Source organism: Mchenga conophoros, linkage group LG10 (assembly GCF_057382185.1).
Source record: "Mchenga conophoros isolate Kocher_MC1m ecotype Shallow Benthic linkage group LG10, M_conophoros_male_GT1.1, whole genome shotgun sequence".
NCBI lineage: Eukaryota > Metazoa > Chordata > Actinopteri > Cichliformes > Cichlidae > Mchenga > Mchenga conophoros.
In genome coordinates this window covers 14,409,819-14,430,962 of record NC_140535.1, presented here as the reverse complement: position 1 = coordinate 14,430,962, position 21,144 = coordinate 14,409,819, and the positions used below count along the sequence as shown (strand labels likewise).

General features: G+C 42.8%; 1 protein-coding gene across 2 annotated transcripts; it reads right to left on the bottom strand.

The window, feature by feature from the left end:
- Positions 1–346: 346 nt before the first annotated feature.
- brwd3 (bromodomain and WD repeat domain containing 3) lies at positions 347–21,069 on the bottom strand. 2 transcript variants are annotated; one of them, XM_085288613.1, is made up of 40 exons: positions 20,848–21,069; positions 20,614–20,672; positions 20,480–20,509; positions 20,234–20,293; positions 19,190–19,340; positions 17,070–17,168; positions 16,765–16,925; positions 16,358–16,579; positions 16,022–16,122; positions 15,852–15,922; positions 15,363–15,463; positions 15,217–15,257; positions 15,022–15,126; positions 14,788–14,938; positions 14,561–14,695; positions 14,347–14,475; positions 13,941–14,166; positions 13,720–13,860; positions 11,879–12,059; positions 11,662–11,755; positions 11,410–11,580; positions 11,191–11,267; positions 10,917–11,109; positions 10,698–10,808; positions 10,505–10,612; positions 10,021–10,145; positions 9,850–9,932; positions 9,646–9,757; positions 9,433–9,494; positions 8,854–9,009; positions 8,630–8,750; positions 8,408–8,533; positions 8,228–8,297; positions 7,793–7,843; positions 7,564–7,707; positions 7,246–7,398; positions 6,967–7,136; positions 5,519–5,607; positions 3,513–3,647; positions 347–3,410 (listed from the first exon to the last, which is right to left on the bottom strand). In XM_085288613.1, the coding sequence occupies exons 1-40, from the start codon at positions 20,879–20,881 to the stop codon at positions 2,554–2,556; spliced, it is 5,406 nt and encodes a 1,801-aa protein (XP_085144739.1). In that variant the 5' UTR covers positions 20,882–21,069; the 3' UTR covers positions 347–2,553. The 2 variants fall into 2 exon arrangements, with proteins under 2 accessions (XP_085144739.1, XP_085144740.1); XM_085288614.1 differs by having other exon boundaries at positions 11,191–11,264.
- Between the last annotated feature and the right edge of the window lie 75 nt (positions 21,070–21,144).

Here is a 21,144-nt window from a genome sequence, read left to right as displayed (position 1 = left end):
TCCTCCAGCATCACTGCAGTTTCTAGGTGTGGTGGAGCACGGTGCGTCACAGCTCAACCTTGTTTGTTCCTTGTCTGACTCACCCCAGCTTTCAGTGCATTAATGCAGTTAGGCAGTTGCAAATGGTACAGTGAGGTTTATGACTGCCTACCATCACAGTCAGCAGCCCCAGTGTTCAGAAACTCTCGAATCTCTGCCTTCGGTGGCTGTTTACGACCCATTACTAAGACAACTGATGACTCAGTCCCTGTGTTGCGCGAGTAGCCCTTCAAGCTTATGCAGGCTTAGCGTGGACAGATATCAGACATGGAAAATTCTTTAAAAGAAAAAAAAAGGGGGGACAAAATTCTGAGAGAAGTTAATTTTCTTTTTTATTAAAAAAAACAAAACACAATTAAAACATTATAAAAAACACATTAAGCTTATTCAACCTATGGGAGAACGTTGTCTTTGTTGACTAATCTGATGCTTTGAGGCAAGACTAAGCGTCATCTACTGTATGAAAATACTGTATCAAAATAAGAATAGTCTTCCCACACTGAGCCATAGGAATTCCAAGACACCAGTTAATGCTGCTGCTCAGCACACCTGATTTTAGACGCCGATTTGTGTTTCGTCTCTCAGAATCTGTCACTAACCGAGCTTTACAATAACTTCGGAGGCCTGCCTCTCTCCTCAGTGACGGAGGGGTGAGAAGGTGTGTCTGAATCATAGCATCCAGTGTTGATATGAGAATCTAGGTCATGTAGGGGGGGGGGAGACAGTGATTGTATAGGGTGATGGAGAAAGCCATCATGTGTGCAGTTGATCTACTATCAAAGTTTGAAACCCATCAGGCTACAAAGAGAAGAAACGGTCATCCAAGGATGATACTTCTGCTGTTAACCAGAAGAAAGCGCAATCAGATGAGACCTTCAGTTTAATCATGCACAGGTTGAAAAAGATTTCTACTTATATTTATAAACCTAAACAAAAAAAAAAAAAAAGGGGGGGGGGGAGGCTGAATCGAAAGTGCCGCTGGCACAGTTCAAACATTCTTACACAAAAATGAGGTTTCATCTTATTTCTCTAATATCTTTATTACTCAGCTGCCACATGGAGGAGATAAATGTGCAAATATTTCCTTTTTCCTCATCACTAATAAAGTATGAAATAGATAAAGTAACCCGAGTATAATGCAATGGAAAAATAAATATTTCTGTGGAAGAGAGCTGGCCAGGGCATTCCTTTGCTTTTGCACAGGCTGGGTAGAGAAGGAGCTGCGGAAATAACCATGAATATTTGCAGGTCTGATCACTCAGAGTACAACAGCACTAAAAACAGTGGCTTTGTTACCCCCGAAAGAAAGAATACACCACCTTTACCCTTTAAAAACAGCACCCAACTCTATCTAAATAACAGTGCTGAAGAGAAGACCCAAGCAAGAAGAAGCTGGGGAAAGACATTTCCTTTCACATTCACAGACCAAGGACATTGAAAGGGATATTACTATGGTAATCTATTCTCCGTCTGCTCCCAGGGCGTCAAATACTGCTGTTGTGTCAAAACCACCAGTGTCTCAAAGAAATGCAAAGAGGTGGAGACAGTGTAGTGATTGGTTATAGAAACCAGTCTACCACTCAAATACAAAACAGTTTGGGTCTTATGGACCGCTTGGAGTCGCATTTAAACACAGCAGGTAAACTTTTCTTCTTCAACAAGCAGGTGTAAACAACAATCTTTTCCCTAACCAAGCAGTTTTTGGTGTTCAAATCTCACCAGCAAGTAAAAACTGAAAGAAAACAAAGTGAAATACAATGAAGCACCCAAATGTGACATAACCCCATCTCAAGACAACATCTGTACAAAGCCAAGAACAACAGCAGTATTTTATGCCCTGGGGTAAGAGCGTGTTGCCATTTTATTTTACCCACTTCTTCCTAATATTGCTAGTCCTCAGTTGAGGAGAGCACAATCAGATGGAAGTCTGTGCTGCAAACGAGAAAGGTTGACATCAGATACCTTAAGTGATTCTGCACCTGTGGCTGTGACCACTACCACAACAGTTTTGATTTACTAAGTGAAAAAGAAATAAAATTAAACAAAACAAAACTACAGATGAGCACCATTTTTTTGGCATCTCCACATCCTTCTTTGGCGACCAGGAGCAAGAAAGGTTGCTGGAGGGAAGAAGGGGAATTTATATAGTGTTTAAAGTTCTGGACGTGAAACCACAGGATGAGGAGGAAGAAGACCAGAGCCATGTCGTAAGGGCTCTTCCAGAGAAGCAGTAAGGCCGAGGTGAGTTAATCCAGTTGGAGAGGGTCCGTGTTGAACAGAAGCTCTGTTGACCAGGGAAGAAAAAAAATCCGTGGCAACATTTTATGAGCACCGGCTATCAGTTTGAGAGTCATAATCAGTCTTTAGATAAAAAGAGAAATCATATTTATATATTATATATACACACACACAAATTTGTATAAAAAGAAAAAGAATAATCCCTGATGTGTTACTCATGTTTTACAGTTCTTTCATTGAGGTTTGGAAAAAAGGGGATGGGTGAGGGGCGACGTGTCAGTGACTCCAGCCCATAAGGTGGCTGACACGGGCTTTCTCAGTCATACGGCGTACCCGTCCTGAGCGGGACATGCCCAGGTTTAGAGGGTCGTCTTTCGACCCATGGCCATCATCCTCCGAGTCGTCTCCGTATCGAACTGTCCTGCGGCCCTGGTTTCGTGTGTTGACCCGCCGAGACTTACACTGGCTGCCTCTCTGGCTGCTAGCTGCTGCTGGAGCTGCTGCTGCTCGTGTCTGCACCTCAGAGTTGTTATCATCCTCGTCCTCTGGCTCCTCCTCTTCCTCTTCTTCCTCCTCTTCTTCTTCTTCCTCCTCCTCTTCTTCTTCTTCCTCCTCTTCTTCCTCCTCCTCTACTTCCTCCTCATGTTTTAAATCCACCTGTTGCTGCTGCTCCTTCTCTTCCTCTTCCTCCTCCTCCTCCTCTTCTTCTTCCTCATCCTCCTCTGCCTCTTCCTCCTCCTCATCCTGCTGCTCCTCTACCTCAAGCTGCAGTCGTGCTCGTTTAGGTCCCTGTGCCTCTGTGTCCTCTCCTCCTTTGTGTCTCCTCTTTTCTGAGGCTGCCACCTTACCCTTAGCTGAGAGGCGTACTGACAGGCAGGGGGCTTTGCTGTAGTCGTGATCTCCTCCTCCCTCCACGTACTTTTCCACCTCAGAGTCAGAGCTGTTGTCGCTGTCCGACGATGAGGAGGAGGAGGAGGAGGAGGAGGATGATGATGATGATGACGACGAGGTGGAGGACGACTCCAACGAGGAGCTGTTGGATCCTGACGCCTCCTCTTCATCGTCGGACTGCGACGTTTCTCGCAAGTGCCGTTGTCTGGAGCCGTTACTTAGGTGCAAGTTATTCTGGTGACCTGATGGAAAACAAGAGGGCGGCGGGTCACTTCTGCACCGTAACTTTGCAGAAACACTGAAAAGGGAAAACGTGCATGCTTTTTAGTTACTGCTCGCAATACCTGATTTCTTCACGGGAGTTGCTTGGCTGCGGGTCACCCGATGTGGTCCTTGATTTCTGCTCCTGACACTCGTCCCTGAAGTTGGGGAAGAAGGCTGGACGTCCTCTTCCTCTGCTACATTACCGCTTTGCTGAGCTAAAGAAAAAAAATAGACACAATGCAATTATCCATCAGAAAAGCTGAGAGTACAGAAGCAACTAATCACATTAGAAGATACTAGAAGCTTTTAGCAGGGGTGAATGTATGTAAGTCAGGTAACACCATCAAAAATAATGCAGAGAGCCTGAATGTCATTTGTTATATTCACCATTTTGTTGGGATGCTAACCTCGATATTAGCTAACTAACACTAAACAAAGTAGAGCCAAATGGACAAATTGAAATGGTGACCTGTTTTATAAGTGGGAAAATATACTTTGTTTGCCATTCCTACCATTTCTCTTCAGTTTCTCTGAAAACAGATTTTTTTGTCTTTTGTTTGGTAGCGTTTTCATATTTTCCTTTTTTCATGTCCCCAAGCTTTCAAAACTCCTTGATTAACATGGATATTTCATTAATTCTTCCATCCTGGTTTATTTTCCATGATTTGCTGACCTGCTACAGATTTAGTGACGATATAAATAGATAAATACTGGCTTGTAGCATGTTCCTAAAACTAAAAGCCAAGTTTACACAAAACCTTAGATTGATCAGTATCCACACAGCGTCACCACCACATGCTAAAGGTGGGAAAAGTTGCCTGCATCACTCAGGCGGGAGATTTTATTGGCTGACTGACACCTCTAGGCTTGCATGGCCATGCTGAGTACGGCTTTCCCCTTACAGTTGATGTTTGCTGGACAAAGATTTGGGGCAGAACCACTCACTGTTTGTTTGCAGTTTGTTCAATAAACTAAATTTTCCAGACATTTCTAAAAGACGGGATTCTCAATATGCACTTTTCTTGCGCTGTGTCGCGTGTTACCTCTGTTGAGATGTGCCTGTAGTAATCGTTACAGTTTTATGATGCAGAATTTGATTTAAAATGACAATTTTTAACTCTCTTAATTGGGGGAAACAAACTTTCTAGCAGAAACGGAAATTGTTTTTAGCATAGCATAACTAACAGCAAACAGTCACCACTTCCAACAACAGTAAAAAGTGATGCAAGATAAAGAAAAGAGGGCAGAATCTGCTGTTTGGAGCATTTTTGGCCTTGGGGGAAAAAAAGAAGCAAAGGAGAGAATTGCTTTTTGCGTCACATCAACTTTTGCTTAATGCGTTACTCAAGACTAACTGACGTCTTTCCAAATGAATAATTTGTGCCACAAAGTTTGGAAGGAAAGGTGCAAACAGAGTTTGTTTCAAAGCTGCACTTCCCAGCTCTGCTGCAGGAAACATCAACAGTAAGAAGCCTTATATTGACTTCAGTGTCATTACATGTGACCTCAGAGTGGAACAGGCAGCTCCTTGTTCCACACATGCCAGTTTTGTTGAAAGATTATTTTTTGTTTCAGTTGTGTAATTTTTTTAGTTTATCAAGACATATATGTTTCTACATCCTATCCAGTCCTGAAGAACGAGTCACTGTAAAGCTATGTGAAGACACAATTATGAAATAAAATGTGTGTTATTATAATTATTATTTTTTAAAGGTGATGTGTCATGAAACTGCAAGGCTTCTAAAATACTGGTATATAAATGTTCAGTCATACTGCCCCTGCTATTATATAATAAGTTGTTTAAATAAAAGTGTTTATTGACACTTTTAATGAGCCATCTGTAAAAGCTGAAAAAAAGAAAAATGACACTGATGTTACGCTTTGATTCACACTAAACAAACATCTGTTAAGTTTTGATACAAACAACCTCTGCAGCTTTTCATTGGATTAAAACCAAACTGAGGTCATTCTGGTTTTTGAAGAGTAAGAACTATTACTTTAACCAACTCTAAGAGCAGCTCACTGCACGAGTCTACGCAGCAGAAGGATCTATAAAGCACAGAAAGCCACAACAGTGCAGACGTACCTTTATGTGATCTCTGAGAACGATTCTTTGTTGAGGTCTGGGATTTTTTTGGCTTTGATGCCTTCCCTGACTTGTGCTTTCCTTTTGAGCTGGGCAGGAGAGGGGAACAAGAAAGAAGCAACAGTTCAGAATTATTGTTAACAACTAGGGATGGGTATCGAAAACCGGTTCTTGTTGAGAACCGGTTCCCACTGTTTCAATTCCTTGGAATCGTTTGCCATTTTTGCAAACGATTCCCTTATCGATTCCAGTCGCCCCGAATGACGTCACCACGTTGCGGAGCGTCATTTACCTGGCAGGAAACACGGCGCGTAAGCGGCTCAAACGCTCAAAAGTTTGGTTATACTTTACGAGAACGGATGACAACAGGGCAGCTTGCAATACTTGCAAAGTAGATACTTCATCTAAGGGAGGAAACACTACGAATATGCAAAAGCATTTGCTCACAAAACACGCGATGACCTTAAATGAATGTCATGTTTTGAATTCCGCTCCGGACTCGTGAATCTCAACCCAGCAGCAGTGGTAACGTTTGCACGTCCTCTCCCGTTAATGCGGCAGGTAAATAATCAACTAACAGTTCATATTATGTTAGCGCGATCTGCCTTATTACAAAACCTGCCATTACTGTGCATTTAGGTGACCATGATGAGAGAGACAGACAGAGTCTGGCTGGCTCAGATGCTGGCAGTTCTCCCTGCAGTCTACCGGTAGCGTCTCCTTTCAGGCCAGGATAGACGAATGTCACCGAGCAGTGACGAAGTTTGTGGTCAGATGTTTGCACCCATTTGCCACAGCAGATGCCCCCGATTTTAGGTAAGTGAATGTGTTTAATTGTAGGCAGGGACATTACTGGATATTCTTGTGTAATTGCTACTGAATAATTTATGTTATACTTTGTTATTGCTACAGAAGAATATTTATTTTATTATTTTACATTTACAATTTTTTTTTTCCTGGGGACCCTGTGACACCCATTGAAGAGCCGTAGGCTGTGGATCTCTTAAGATCTCACTGTTGGGTTTGTAAGGCCATGTTACTCCTAAATTTCTATCTTGTTCAAAGAGAAGATATAAAACAAAGTTCTAAGCTAATCGACCTTAGTGTTCTCCTTTTTAAAAAAAAAAAAAAAAGGAATCGATAAAGAATCAAATCGTTAAACAGAATCGAAAATGGAATTGGAATCGTGAAAATCTTATCAATACCCATCCCTATTAACAACACAATAATAAATATAAACAACGACAGGGTGCCTGCAACTTTCAGCAGTTTCTGGAATCGTTTTTCCAACCACGACACCTTGAAATGATATTAAAGAGAAAACATTTCTTTATTTCAGTACGGCACTTCTGAGATGCTTTCAGAAGCTGCAGACACTTTGATGGGCCTGAGTGAAAAATATAATCTGATAACACGGTGCGTCTAGGTTTGTGAATGTGGCCGGGTACCTGTGGGATGGACTATTAGGTGGCGAGCTGCCTCCGTTGTGCAATCTGTTCCTGTAAGTGAGATGTTGACGAGCCCGCCGTTCGTTCTGAATGGCAGACTTGTAGTCAGAAATGATGGAGATGATGTGTTTTTCAAAGAAGGCCGACAAGCTGAGGGTCATGGTATAGATCTAGAAATAAAAGAACGCGATACGTAAACACTAAACCAAAGCTTTCTCAGACTGCACCTATAACAACAGCATTTTTACAGAATGTTTTATTTCTCAGTGAACTACTCACCTGTGACTTCTTGTTAGGAGTGTATGCTTTAGAGTTGCTGAAAATGAGGCGGATGTCTTTGGAAAACTCCATGGGATTTTCATAATTTCCTACTGCCAGGGTCTCTGACACTGTACCCAGATCCATGGGAGTGTCAATGATGTCTCGATAGTCCTGAACGAAAAAAGAGTGCAGAAACGCTGAAGAACACAGTGCTTCACCTGAATGCAACTTCAGTTTTACACTTGCAGCATGCACTGCAAATGCTACTTTAAGCTGTAAAAAGTGTCTGGCATGTGTGGTTTTATTTCAAATGGAGGTTTATCCTGATTGTTTTACCGGATATTCAAAGAGATCCACAGGCTGCCTGAAAGGTTCGGAATTCGTGGAAGCTGTCATTCGACGCAACAGCTCTCGACATTGACCTCGCCAGGCTTTCGGATCCAGAACCACACCACGCTTCTTAGAATTTGCAGTGCCTCCCTGGTAGAGACAAAATGAAAGTCACTGAGATTGGGACAACAGCTGGGAGGTTAAAAATCCTGTCAAATATCAACTGCTGCCTTACCCGGTGTCCTGTAGATGTTCCTGGAGTGTCTGAATCTACGTCCAAGTCAACCTGCAAAAAAAAAAAAAAAAAAAAACCACATAAAAATCCATGTTTCCATTTGCTTTTTGGGACATGTGAATGTAATGCAGTGATCTCCAGCTGGGATAGCCTATGTTTCCTTTTCATTTCCAAATCAAACAAGAAACAAAGGCAACGTCTACATCAGGTCATTAATGGATTACTGGATAACAAATACAGTTGGCTTCCTAAGCTAATCTCTAGTGCAATGGTTCAAATCACATCCTAAAATAAAGTAAGTAATTTTGTAGGAAACATGAAACATTAAAGACCTTATTTTCTTTTCTACTGACTTTTTCAGTGATCTGCAGGAATCCTATAGTCAGTCTAATAATACAAACCACACAAACGCAAAAACACTTGTGCAACACCCACCTCAGCTTCACTGCTGACTTCAGACTTCAGTTTACGATACAGATCCAAGACGTCGATGCAACTTTGGTCCCTGAATGAGGCAGCGGGATCAAGGCATCAGAAATGTTTGTTTTCATCATGGTCACTCCACTGTTAAAGCATCGGTAAATTTAACACAGCAGAAACTCTGTCAAGTCTTACCCGATATAATGAAGGAGAACATCAGTCACCACCTTGGCAGCTGCTACAATGGGGCTTTGAGGTTCATTGAAAGTGCGGGCATTGTGTTCGATGTAACGCACCTCCCACATTAATGCAGAGATCCGCCTGGAGCAGAGGAACGCATCAGTGGTTGAAACTCAGACGTTAACACACCAGGACTTTGAACTCATAGAGAAGGTTTATGAGTGCATGATGCTTCACCTGTAAAAGCGATTCTCCAGACGTGTGCGGATGGAGCTGAGGTCAGTGGGGTAAGCCACTACGGTGCAGTACAGAGGGTAGTCCTGCAAATTTACCGGTAATGCGAACGCCTTGGCTACATCTGGGGAACAAACACAAATAAAATCAAACCTAGCAAAGGTCAGGAAAACAAGGTCAGATTGTACTTTACCGCAAAGCTTCATCAATCCTTTTGGGAGGCATACCCAGTGTCAGAAGCTGATCGATGCCATGAATGACTCGCTCACATTCTTCATCTCGTGTATGAGCCCCCCATTCACCTTCCTGAGGCTCGTAGAGTAGAGCTTTCAGCTCCTCTTCTGCCACCTCTACACCATCACCAACCTGCTCTGGCAAAGCAGCTGATGGAGCCACAAAAGTGTTAGAACATTAAACAGCAGTTAGTAACCAAGAAAAAAAAGGAGAGAAGTAAAATACTTTTTTTTTTGGTAGTTAAAAGTTACACTGCAGGCTATAAAGAATTCTCTGGGTTAAAATTAATGGAATAGAGTTCAATAAAAACACAAACAGTGTTTCTATGGTTTCTATGGTTATTCCAATAAGGACACGGAAATGAAGGGCAGACAATGTTTTTGTTGTGGGTTTCTACCCCGCTGTTAGATGAATGAGATCAAATGTGTTTCTTTTCAATAGAAATGCCATAATGTGCAGTATTTCACTTTTATTGGGTACGATTATGTTTGACTTTTTTCTGCGTCTTTTATCTTCTGTAACAGAGCGCCATATTTCAAAATAATACACACATTTCAATAAATATTACTGACCTTCCTCAGGAATAGGCTCCATATCCCAGGGACTCATTTTCTCCCGCTCACCGTTATCCCATCTGATGAAACAAATGTGATAATATGCCACTAGATCATGCTGCGTATGAGATTAGAGATGCTTATCTGATTTTACTGTGGAGAAGGTGACATGAAGCCAGCAAAAAATAAATTTAAAAAATTACAGCGAGCTCTGCTCACACACAGACGTACTTTACTGCGTAGCACTGAAACAGGCTGTCGGGATACTCTGGCTGCAGGGGCTCTTGATCCTCCACAGAGCCGAACCACCAGGCGTCGTCAATGATGCTGCGGAACCTCATGCCTGAACAGAGGATCAAACTAAGGTGACGGACAGTCCTTACAATTTTACGTGAGCAGTAAATACAGGAAGGAGACTGCTGGGGAGTGACTAACCAGGTTGCCAGTTGTGCTCTTTAGCCTCGTTGTAAAACTGCTGCAGTACCAGAAAATCAATGACATCAGGCATGTCATGATACCTGGGAAGTGTGGGAATGAAAAAGTGGTCAAATACATGTGGTCACAGTCGTTTATCACATTGAATATACAAGTATTGCTCATGCTCACTTTAAGGAGAAAGACTCATTGGTCATTTTCCCTGAGACTGGGTCCAAGAACGCCACTTTTAAGCAGCAGAGGGTAGGAGGTCCCACTTCATACTTAATTCCAACCACTTTCACAGATTCCTGATCCTGAGGCGGAAGAAGAGAAAAGGAGGTCAATGCAGCTGTACAAACTCCTGTAAGGAAGGATTACTGTGGCATTCTGTATATTGTGTTTCAAGAGATTCAAGTTGTTTTCATTTACAAAAACAGCAGCAGATTGTGGTGAACTACCGGGGTTGAAGGGGGACTCAGCAGAGAGCTTAGAGGCTTGCTAATTTTTGCTCAGGTCTGAGAGCAGTGCAAAGTGAGTGAGACCACCAGGTTACCGCTTTCAGGTGGTTACAAAAATTGGCTGCCGTTTTCAGACTCTCCAAACAGCTTGGGCACTAATGGAGCATGCCGGGGCCGATACACAGCACTTGCTATTATATAAAACTGTGCCTCACCCTGAGGTTGAGTCTGTTCCACGGCTGCTTCTGAGGGTTGATGCTGTAAGCCTTAGCTCTGCGAACAGCCCGGACGTAAGCCTGATGGCCCTGTTTGAAGTAGATGAGCTGGAGGAGGACAAGAGAATCATGATTTTAAAAAGTGTGATGTAACATGTATTTCCTGTTTGATATTAGGAGCGTCAGTCCTTACTTCATCTCCCATTTGTGGAACAAAAGGAGAGCAGCGGGGGACAGTCTCCATAATCCAAGATGGCGGCAGCCACTCTTCCGCATCAAGTCCACCCAGAGAGGAGGTGGGTTTCTGAGTGTATATGATTTACCACATGTTAAAGTACATACTCGTGCCATGTTGTGTGACAACTAGCAAAATGTGCTTTTACTGTGACTACTGCAGCTGCAGGTGGCTCACTTGTTTGGTCTCCTTGGACTTCTTCTTCCTCTTCTCTTTTTCCCTCGTCCTTGCCTCCTTGGCTTCGTTATCTCCTTCTTCCTCAGAGCTGCTGTAATCTGGAGGCTGTACAGGTCTCCTGGTAGGTCGCTTTGGCGGCTGCAAATTGATCCCAGCATCCGCTGTCCAATCAGAATATTCACTGGAGGAATCGCTGAGAATCAAAGCGGGGTATCGTCAGGCAGGTGATCGGACTATATTTTGAAAATTCTCCTTGATCAGTGTGTTTATTTACCTGGAGCTGCTTTCACTCTGCCACCGAGCATCACCATCTGAAGATGCATCGGTTTGCTCCACCTGTTCTTCTGCCTGCTAACAAAAATACATCCAAAACCTTCAGTATAACACGAATGACTGCTAACAGTTAGCACTTGTTTCTGATTTTATTCCTGTTTACTAAGTGACCTTATAGCACGGTAACTTTACAAATCAAGCAGAACAAGGTGAATCATACTTCTCCATCACTCTCCGAGTCCATCTGGCTGTTAGAGGTACGTCGGTTGCTGGGATTTCTACTCCTGGTTCCAGGACGCCGGATTTGAGCTGACCGGGTTTGATAGGCATGGCGCTTATGAGTTTTCTTCGTGGGCCGCAGGGAGCGCAGGCGTGAAGACAAGAGATCGCTCTACGAAACCCAAAATATCAGGAATGAATCAGCACATGTGTGATTTCTGACGTAACAATAGTGACGCAGAAAATAGCGTACCTTAGGTGCACAGGTTACTGGTTTCTTCTTCCTCTCAGCGTAGTATAGAGAACATTCAATGTCACCTTTGGCTTGTCTGCACTCCTCTGAAACTCTTAAAAATAAATTTAAAAAAGCATTTTGAATTTAAAATTAAAAAAAAGATCTCCTTGCTTTAAAATCAAATCTTTCTATGCAAACCCCTTAAAACTAATCTAATTCCCTTCATCCTCCTCACCTGAATATCCCCTGCAGCACTTCATTGACCACCACTCTGCGGCTCCAGGCCAGCAGGTCCCTCTCGGTGGCCACCTGACTGGGAAGGGCGTTATGCTGCATTTGCCACACCCCATCCACCTGCCCACTTCTGCGAGGTGCAACAACTGGAGAGGAGGGCACCGCCTCTGCGCCTTCACCAGCTGAAAACAAGATTATATTTTTTTTCTTTTAAATATAATTACAGGTTACTGGGGACAAATTCCACTTTTGGAAAAACTTGACAAGAAATGTTTATGTTCAGAGTTTTGCAAAAACAGTAGAATTTCACAAGTATAACCTCAGCCACTGAGAAAGAGCCAAAAATGTTCTCTTCGATTTAATTTGAGTTTATTTATATAGCACCAAATAAAACGAAGCGTCGCCTCAAAGCGCTTTATATTGTACGGTAAAGCCTAGTGGTGCAAGGGATGAAAAATCTCACGGTTCGGATCGGATCACGGTTTTAAGTCACGGATCGGATCGATTTTCGGATCAGCAAAAATAGGGGGGGAAAAAGACAAAAATTCGACTCGCCATTTACTTATAAGTATTTTTAGCCTATTAAAAAACATTCAACTGAAGACTCATTCCACGCACTTATATAAAAACAAATTAAGGTGCAATATGGACATTATGGACCATGCTGGGCATCCTCTGCACACGGCCATAAACAACCAGAGGAGTCTGTTCAGTGACAGGTTGCTTCTCCCAAAGTCAAGGACCAGCAGACTTAAAAACTCCTTTGTCCCACACGCCATCAAACTGTTTAACTCCTTGCTGGAGGGGAGAGGGAGGGGAAACGGGGACAAAAGGAGGGGGGAACAAGTAAGCTGTAGCGCCTTTTCACTGTGCAATAGTTTTTGTTAATATCCAACGGTGTAATAGACTCACAATACTTGAAATGTGCTGTTCCCTTGTATTCTTATTCCTATTTATTCTATTTATTCCTTTTGTATTCTCTGTATTTATATATATGGTGTATATATGGTATATTTCTGCTCACATTCTGCAACTTCTGTCGGTGCTGTGCTACTGGAAACTGAATTTCCGGGAGGAACCCATCTTAGGGATAAATAAAGTTTCATCTAATCTAATGTAATCTATAGGGCAGTACAGGGCTTTGAATCTACCACTCTGCTGTGATATAACGAGCGGTCACGTGGCTTTGCGTTGCCCTGGAGGTCCACCCATTTGTATTTAGAGCAACAGAAGATGCCTGGGACAGTTCAGCCATAACTTTAAACCTTTCATGCTCATACATGCTTGGAACGATCTTGTCACACTGAAGTGGATGCGCAACGAGATATCATAGCGTGGCTCAAGCACGTTCATCACATCATCATATCTTTAGCCCGGTCGGATTGGGCAGCAAAGGGCTGCTTAAATGCCGCAAACTCCTCTGCTCCGCCACTTGGACCGCTAGCGCCGGCCATAACAACCGCTTAACAGACTGACCACACGCACCATACACATACTTTTTCCTTTTTTGAGTCTTCGGATCACGTGCGTACCGAACCGTGGAGTGGCATCAGTTCTTATTTCGGATCAACCGTGATCCGTTGCACCACTAGTAAAGCACCTGCAATATTGGAGAGAAAACCCCCAAAAATCAGGCGACCACTTGGCAAACAGTGGGAAAATAAAAACTCCCTTTTAACAGGAAGAAACCTTCAGCAGAATCAGGCTCAGGGAGGGGCAGCCATCTGCCGTGGCTGGTTCTGGGAGAGGGGTGGGACACAGGACAAAAGACACTTAAAGTTTTGGGAAAAACTTCAATCATTTTGAGTAAAAAAAAACAAACAAAAAAACAACAACACACACCTTCTTCCCCTTCTGCCTCCTGCTCTGCATTCTGACGCTCATCTTGTTCATTCTGCAGCTGTCTGATGAGATTGTCCAACGGGCTTTCTCCATTTTCTGCCGTTTGCTGGCCAAGAACCTGCTCAACCAACTCTCCATCATCTAAGTAAAGCAAGGAGAAATCAAGCATCAAATACCATCTGTCACTTCTTCTGAATTTTCACCTGTGAATCTGTGCTTACTGTTAGCCATGTATCCCATCTGAGGTATTAGCTGCTCTTCCTTGCAGTTCTCCCGTCCAGGCACCAGGCGCTGGTAGTGAGAAGGATGAGGATTCCCGTCGACATCCACAAGGAAGGGTGGAGGCATGAGGTGTGGCGCCTGTTGCGTCTGCTCATCCAGGACGTAGTTATTAGAGTCACGGATAAGAGGGCGATAGTCCGTGTGGAAGAACATCTGGTCGGGAATCTGGAGGGGAACAAGAACAGCGTGCCGCCACAGGGTGACACCGATTCTTATGATTAAAGAACAAAATGTGTAATCACAAATCCACTGTGCTGTCCAAATATTTATTCTAAATGTTCCTTTAAAAGTGAGGAAATGATAGGGGTGATTGTTTTGGGCAAACAAGACTCAGCTAGCAGTTACCTTTTCATATGGTCTGCTGCAGCCAAAACCAAAGATGAGCAAATGGCCGTGTGAGTCAGTGCAGGCAAAATGCTGCCCATCTGCTGAGAACTTGCAGTCAAAAATAGCACCGTGGCCTTGGCCCTCAATCTGCAAACAAACATTTAAAATTGAACTTAAAGCTGGTGAAAAACAAAGCATTGCTGGTAGGTGATGCTCGCTGAGGATCGGTTACCATGTTGAAGAAATTGCGGATCTTGACTCCTTTGGTTAGGTCCCAGATGTAAATGTTGCCATCGTGGCCGGCAGATAACATGATGCGGGAGTCAAATGGATGAGCCTCCAGCACAAACACCTCGTCGTCATGACCCTTGAACAGAGAGACAGCACAGACAATCAAGTAGGCCAATTTGCCATTTTACACCGAATGAGCTTCAGATAATGTCGGCTTCAGCTACTCACAGACAAAATGTGCAGCAGCTGTCCTGTGGATGTGCTCCACACTTTGAGCAGGTAGTTTGACACCGCTGTGATTATGGTGCTGTCAGTGCGGTCCCAGGCAACCATAGTCACCACCAACTTAGCTTTGTCGTCCCCTGTGGCGGCAGTGCTCCTAAAAAGAACATCCCATCGGACGTGAAATATGATAGCGGCAGAAGTGCCATCACTAAACACTACGAGTCTTCCCTCTCTTACCCTGGAAGCCTTGCAGCCATGTCTAAAGTGGTGCTCTTCCACTCCTGCTGCTGGTAATGCCAAATCTTCACCGTACCGTCGCGACTGCCGCTCACGAACCTTAGGCTGGACACACATACGCGGTTATTCTTCGCACACTTGTAAAACACACAAAAAATATTTGAAGTCCCTGCAGATTTGAGCAAGCACACTCACCTGTCACTGTTATTGCTGAACTGGACGACCACGACTTTATCCTAAAAGCACAAAAAGTAGGAAAGAATACAAGTTGTGTGAACGAAGCTTAAAAAGCACAACAGAGCGGACCAAGCAGGATGTAGTGACTAGATGCTGTTTCTTACCGTGTGAGCATCCATCTCAGAAACCTTCATAGGAGACTCAGCACCAAGATAGTAGACCCTGATCATATGATCAGTGCCTCCAGTAGCCATGAACATGCCACCTATTAACAGAAGAACACATTCAGTCTACAACAATGACCCTCACAGTGTTCTGCCATACTGTATATTAGTTAACTTGTAACCATTTCAAATGATGAAATGCTTTTCATTTTGCAAACACACTACCCTATTTTTTTAAACTGCGGGCAGCATTTATTCCGTCACTCAAATGAGATTCTCTTATATGCATCTGTGGAAGTTTGGCCTGGTTAAGTTAATATCTTAAAAGCAACAAAAGTTTACCTAAAATAGGAGATGGAATTGGTTTTCAACAGGAGCCACAAAAGTAAAAATTAAAAAAAAAAAAAGTGCAGTTATTAACTGAGCTGTGTTCAGAGCAGCTGAGATCATGTAACAACAAAATGTTGCCTGGCATGGAGATACACTTACCACTGCTGAAAGATGAAGTGGAGACTTGCACCCCGGGCCGTGAACGCTCCATAAACTTGACTGGATGATCACTGAGGGGAAGGAAAAACAAAAAACAGAACCTGTGGTTATCTTAATGAAAACCACCAAGCAACCACTAAGCATGCCACATTAGACGCCTCAATACTTACTTAAATTTCATGGTGAGCGAATGCCACTTCCAGAAACACACCATGCCGTCTGCACCAGTTGATGCCAGGTACCGAGTTGTTCCTCTAGCTGCTGGACAAAACTGGAGGAGGGAGAGAAGGAAAGTTGGTGTTGGTTAGTCACAGGGAAGGACTGTGCAGCATTTCACATAACAAGCCAGCAGCAGGCCCAGGTCAAGTGCTCAAGATAAGGTGAAAGCATTAAGTAGATGAATTTGCTTTCAAACATTTAATTCCTGTATGATGTAGTCAAGTTTTTAGTTTTATTTGATACTTCAAATGTTGTAAAAGGGCTCTGCACTTTCTTTTAAGTATCACCTGTATGGATGTGATAGACGCAGCATGAGCCTGCAGCACAGTGATGGGCGCACAGGTGCGTAAGCACCACACTCTGATGACTTTGTCACAGCTGGCAGAAGCAATGAGGCTGTTCTCGTGGTTGACAGCCATGTCACAGATCTCTGCTGAGTGACCGCGGAGTGTTGCCAGGAGCCGGCCATCATCTGTGGCCCAGATTTTTACCAAGCAATCATCAGAACCCTAAAAACCAATCCGACAGCAACACATTAATAAGACAGCTCCACTGGAAACCACCTTCAACTGAAGCTCCATGTTGTGTTTTGGAAGAGTTCAGTAGTTATCTTAGATCTGGCACGACAACTGGAAGAACAATCACTAAAATAAAATAGACAGGGATGATGAAATAATAAGAAATTCTTACTCACCGTAAATATTCGACGACCGGTACGGTCAAAGGCCACACAGTAGACTGAAGAAAGGTGGCCAAGGATACGTTTGTGTATCTTCATGTGTTGGTAGGAGGAAGACGGCAGAACCTGGCCAAAACGACCTGTGCCTGTGGCCTGGCGAGCACCCATGATGGACACTTGATGTGAAACACATACGAATAATTAGTAGAAGCAACACACTGACACTGAAAACTTAATACCACGGGTCTAAGTGCTTAGTGGAAATAAAAGGCATAAATGATATATTGTTGTAAAAATGTTTTTAAAAACAGTTTACACACCAACATTAGGAGAACTTCCATTGCTCACTGGAGGTTCTGGTGGACGTCCTCGGTGGAGTGCAGCGACAGCTGAGCCACTACATACCTTGTGGCTACAACCTATGTTAAAAACAGTGAGTTGAAGAATGAATGCCAAAAATAATGCACTATAGCCCCTTTACCATTAGTACCTACTCGGATCGACTCGCCTCAGATTGACTGGTTTTCCATTACAATCGAGTACCACCTCATGTGTGTAGTAGCTGTTACAGGAACATGTCCGAGAGTCCCATGACATAATTAGTATGCAACACGAACACTACAACAAAGGTGGACATCAAGGCAACAATATAGCTGCTGCTCAATCTGTGGCTTTTCATCAGACTTGGGGACCACAGCATTGTTTTAGTTACCATTTCCCTCATTGCCAGGTTTCAAAATTGGCGATTTAGATTTTCACAAACAAGACACTCTCATGACTCTTTGGGTGACGTCAATAACCTACCAATTGGTGGTATGCAGTCTGATGCACACTTTAGTACCTGCTCAGATCGCTTGGAACCCTGGCCAAGTAGGTACTATTTTAGTACCTGGTACTAGGGCTGGGCCATATTATACCGTTCACGGTAATACCGGTATAATGTTAGGCAACGATAGGAAAATGAAATATCGCGATAGAATATGAGTAAAACACGCATGCGCAGTGCCTTTGTTTTCATACGCACATGGCTGATTGTTGAGTGAAACAGATGAACCAGAATTGGTTTGTAAAAATGGTGCAACTTCAGTGATGTGGAACTGGTTTGGTGTTTGTCTGTCAGATACACGACAAAGCACATTTTTTTGCAGAACATGCAAGCGGCCGTCGGACTAAGATGCCCTTAAATCTGGGAGTAATCTGGGTCCTAAACTCCGTATATTCAGGTCAAACGAAAACTGCAGCATCACTGAGAGTTAAAAACTGTCTAAATTCTTTCATCTTTAATAAAAAACGATCAGCGTTGCTGCTTTACCAGGTGTAACTATGAAGTTTAACTTCCAGGCATCCATGAAAACAAAATGTATTACATTTAACGGAGTTAGAAGCTAGCAGGAAGCTAGCGGAAGTTAGCTCGCTAGTTTCGCTAGTTACCTAAGCATGATATAGCATGTTCTGACTGAGAGATTTCTGAAAAAAATCAAACGTACAGCTCTGCTATCACTTCCAACATAAATGAAGACAGGAAACTAAACAGCAGTGACGTTTGTAGGGTTACTGAAGTTGAGCTAGCTGGTATATAATCATGTGCTACGTGATCGCTAGCGACACAGCTATGTTAGCATAACATAAACAGTGAAGCTGAAGGACGAACACTAACACTTTTCCACTTATAAAAGTTAACGTTAAGGTTCCTCATGGTTAGAGACAAATGCAATCGCATGGCAGGATGCTGTAAAAGGACCAATCTTCAGTCAGGAGAACAACTGAGATAATCCATCCACAATACGAGGTTAGTCATTAATATACTGCAACAACATGGGAATAGAGCCGCTGCCAGAGAATTCAACATTAATGAATCAATGGTACAGAAGTGGAGGAAGCAAGAAGAATGAGTTTAATAAAGTTTGATTTATCTGACTGCTAATGTGCCTTATAATCCCGTGCACCTTATGGTCCGAAAAATACGTACTGCACACTGCAGTTTAATGTTGCAAAGCACCTCTTTTTAACTTCAGTGGATATTATACATGGTTATGCTCAGTATATGTCAGCCTATTTCTACTGGAAATGCCTTTTGGTTAAACTTTCAGCAAGGAATTTGCATTTGCACTGTTACATTTTTATAAAGCTTTAATGTACATAAAAACCAGCTTCTTGTTTAAGTGAAAATAAATGATAGGTTGTCTTTTTGCGCTAGTAATGTTGTGGAGTTGTATTTTGTCACGCATCAATTATATCGTCAGTTATATCGTTATTGCAAATTTTCAAATATATATCGTGATAAATATTTTTGGCCATATCGCCCTGCTCTACCTGGTACCAGGTACTAGAACCTAACGGAAAACCCTGAAAGCTGTGGTGAGTTAATCCGAGTAGGTACTAATGAAAAGCACAAAATAAATACATTTAAAAAATCATAGAAAAACAGGAATATGCTCACTTTTGCTGGTGCGAAGCAAGGACTGTCTTCCCAGCCCCAGAAGTGTCTGGACTCCAGGAACACAAGGTGGGATCTCCTTTTCTATAAGTGGGCCTATCCGCTGGCAAATCCTGAGCAAATAGTCTGCAGGAATGTGCTGGTTCAACACCACCTGCACACGTCAGCGATGGTAATTACATATTAATACAACAAATAACAAAACAACACACGATTACATCAGCTGCATTGTTACGGGTGCTAAAATAAACTGTTATGTTAATTTAAACGACTCTAGACAATGGCATAATCCTGAAAAACCAACTGAACTGAATTGATCAGCTAACTGATCACTGAAGAAACGACTATTTTTAAATAACCAACAACAGAACATGGTGAAACAAAATGTTCTGCATGCTGGTTACCACTGCAAATGAGAAAAAACAAAACACGAGCCTCACTTTCTGTAATTTAAGGTGATTATAACATTAACTGACTCATTTTCAATACAGGCAAGAAAGATCCAATCCAAACAGCTCTGCAATCACACATAAGTAGCCTGCAACTGTTTCATTTTCCTCTTCCTGTTTATTGCTGCCTGATATCATAATGTGTGCATGGTTTTGTCATGCAGATAGTTGGAAAACAATCAAGGGAACGGGAGGGAGAGGTAGAGAAAGAGGAGGGAGAGAAAAGCTTGCAGCGAATCAAAAGAGCTTCTTGCTATTCTTCCGGTTCGCTCGCCAACGCAACTGCGATATCATTGGCTCCAAAAGAAGACTGACACGGCGCTGGATCTAGTTCAGCCTATCACTATCGGCTCTTATCTTCATTCTCCGCCCACTAGCCCACACAATAGCATAGCCTGTATATAGTTATTTATCAACAGGCCTGCACTAATATGGATTGTTAAATAGGTTAAAATAAATACAAACATGCTGAAAACACGCCGTTTTGGTTGGTTAAAAGAATTAAAACGTTGACATCCACGGAAAGGTTATTGTCAACCGAAAGCGGAATAAAAAGATCCATATTATTAAAAAGTTATTAATGACTATTCACACTCACCCAATCTTGGAAGTTCCGTTTGTATTTCTTCCCGTCCCAACTCCATCGTTGCGGGACCAACTAAAGTTAAAAGAGACGATATCAGAGAGGACACAAAATTGCGAGGCTCGTCCCGGCAGGGAATCGCGCTCCTTTATTTAGCATCGATCAAAACTACTAAAAAGCTGGCCCCAAAAAGCGTCAAGATGGGCATCACTACGGAAACCGCACATGAAAATAAACTCAGAAAGGTTCAGCTGAACCTACCTCATACTCCTCCAGCTCCTCGATCAGGATCTAACAACACAGAGACACAGTTAGCAACGGATGCTAACAAACCTACTTATTTAGACGATTTTTAACCAGTACGACTTGCTTTTTTGTTTATCGTAGGGTATTACCTTTGCGGCTTTTTTACATGGTCCAGACTGCAGAAATCTGGCAATGAGGTAATAGAGTTCTGAAAAGAAAAACAGTAAATGAGCTTGGTACTAACTGAAGTAGCTATTGAGCGGAGCTAGCGTTAGCCAGCTCCGGGCTGCGCTCGGTTAATTAGCTCGCTACCTGGCACACAACTGGAAACAGTGTAAATGCAAAATATTTAGTCGCGAATTAAAGCAGCGGTCAGTACTCACCAGCTTCGATTTGTGAACACTGTTCTCTTGCCATCACTTGGTAAGACAGGCGACATTAAGACAAACTGATGTTTTAGCTCGCTGGTTAGCCGCCGGCTAGCTAAGAGTAGCTAGGTGTGTGTAGCTAAAACAGGCTAGTGAATGGCCTCCTCTCGCAAGTTGTTCCCATACTATCCGCTACCTTGGATTAGTGCCCTCTAGTGAATCAACACAGTACCGGACGGAGTGCTTTCTTCAGAAAGAATGAATCCATGTTACAAATAAAACTCGTTCAAATTTCACAGATTTTACACAAAA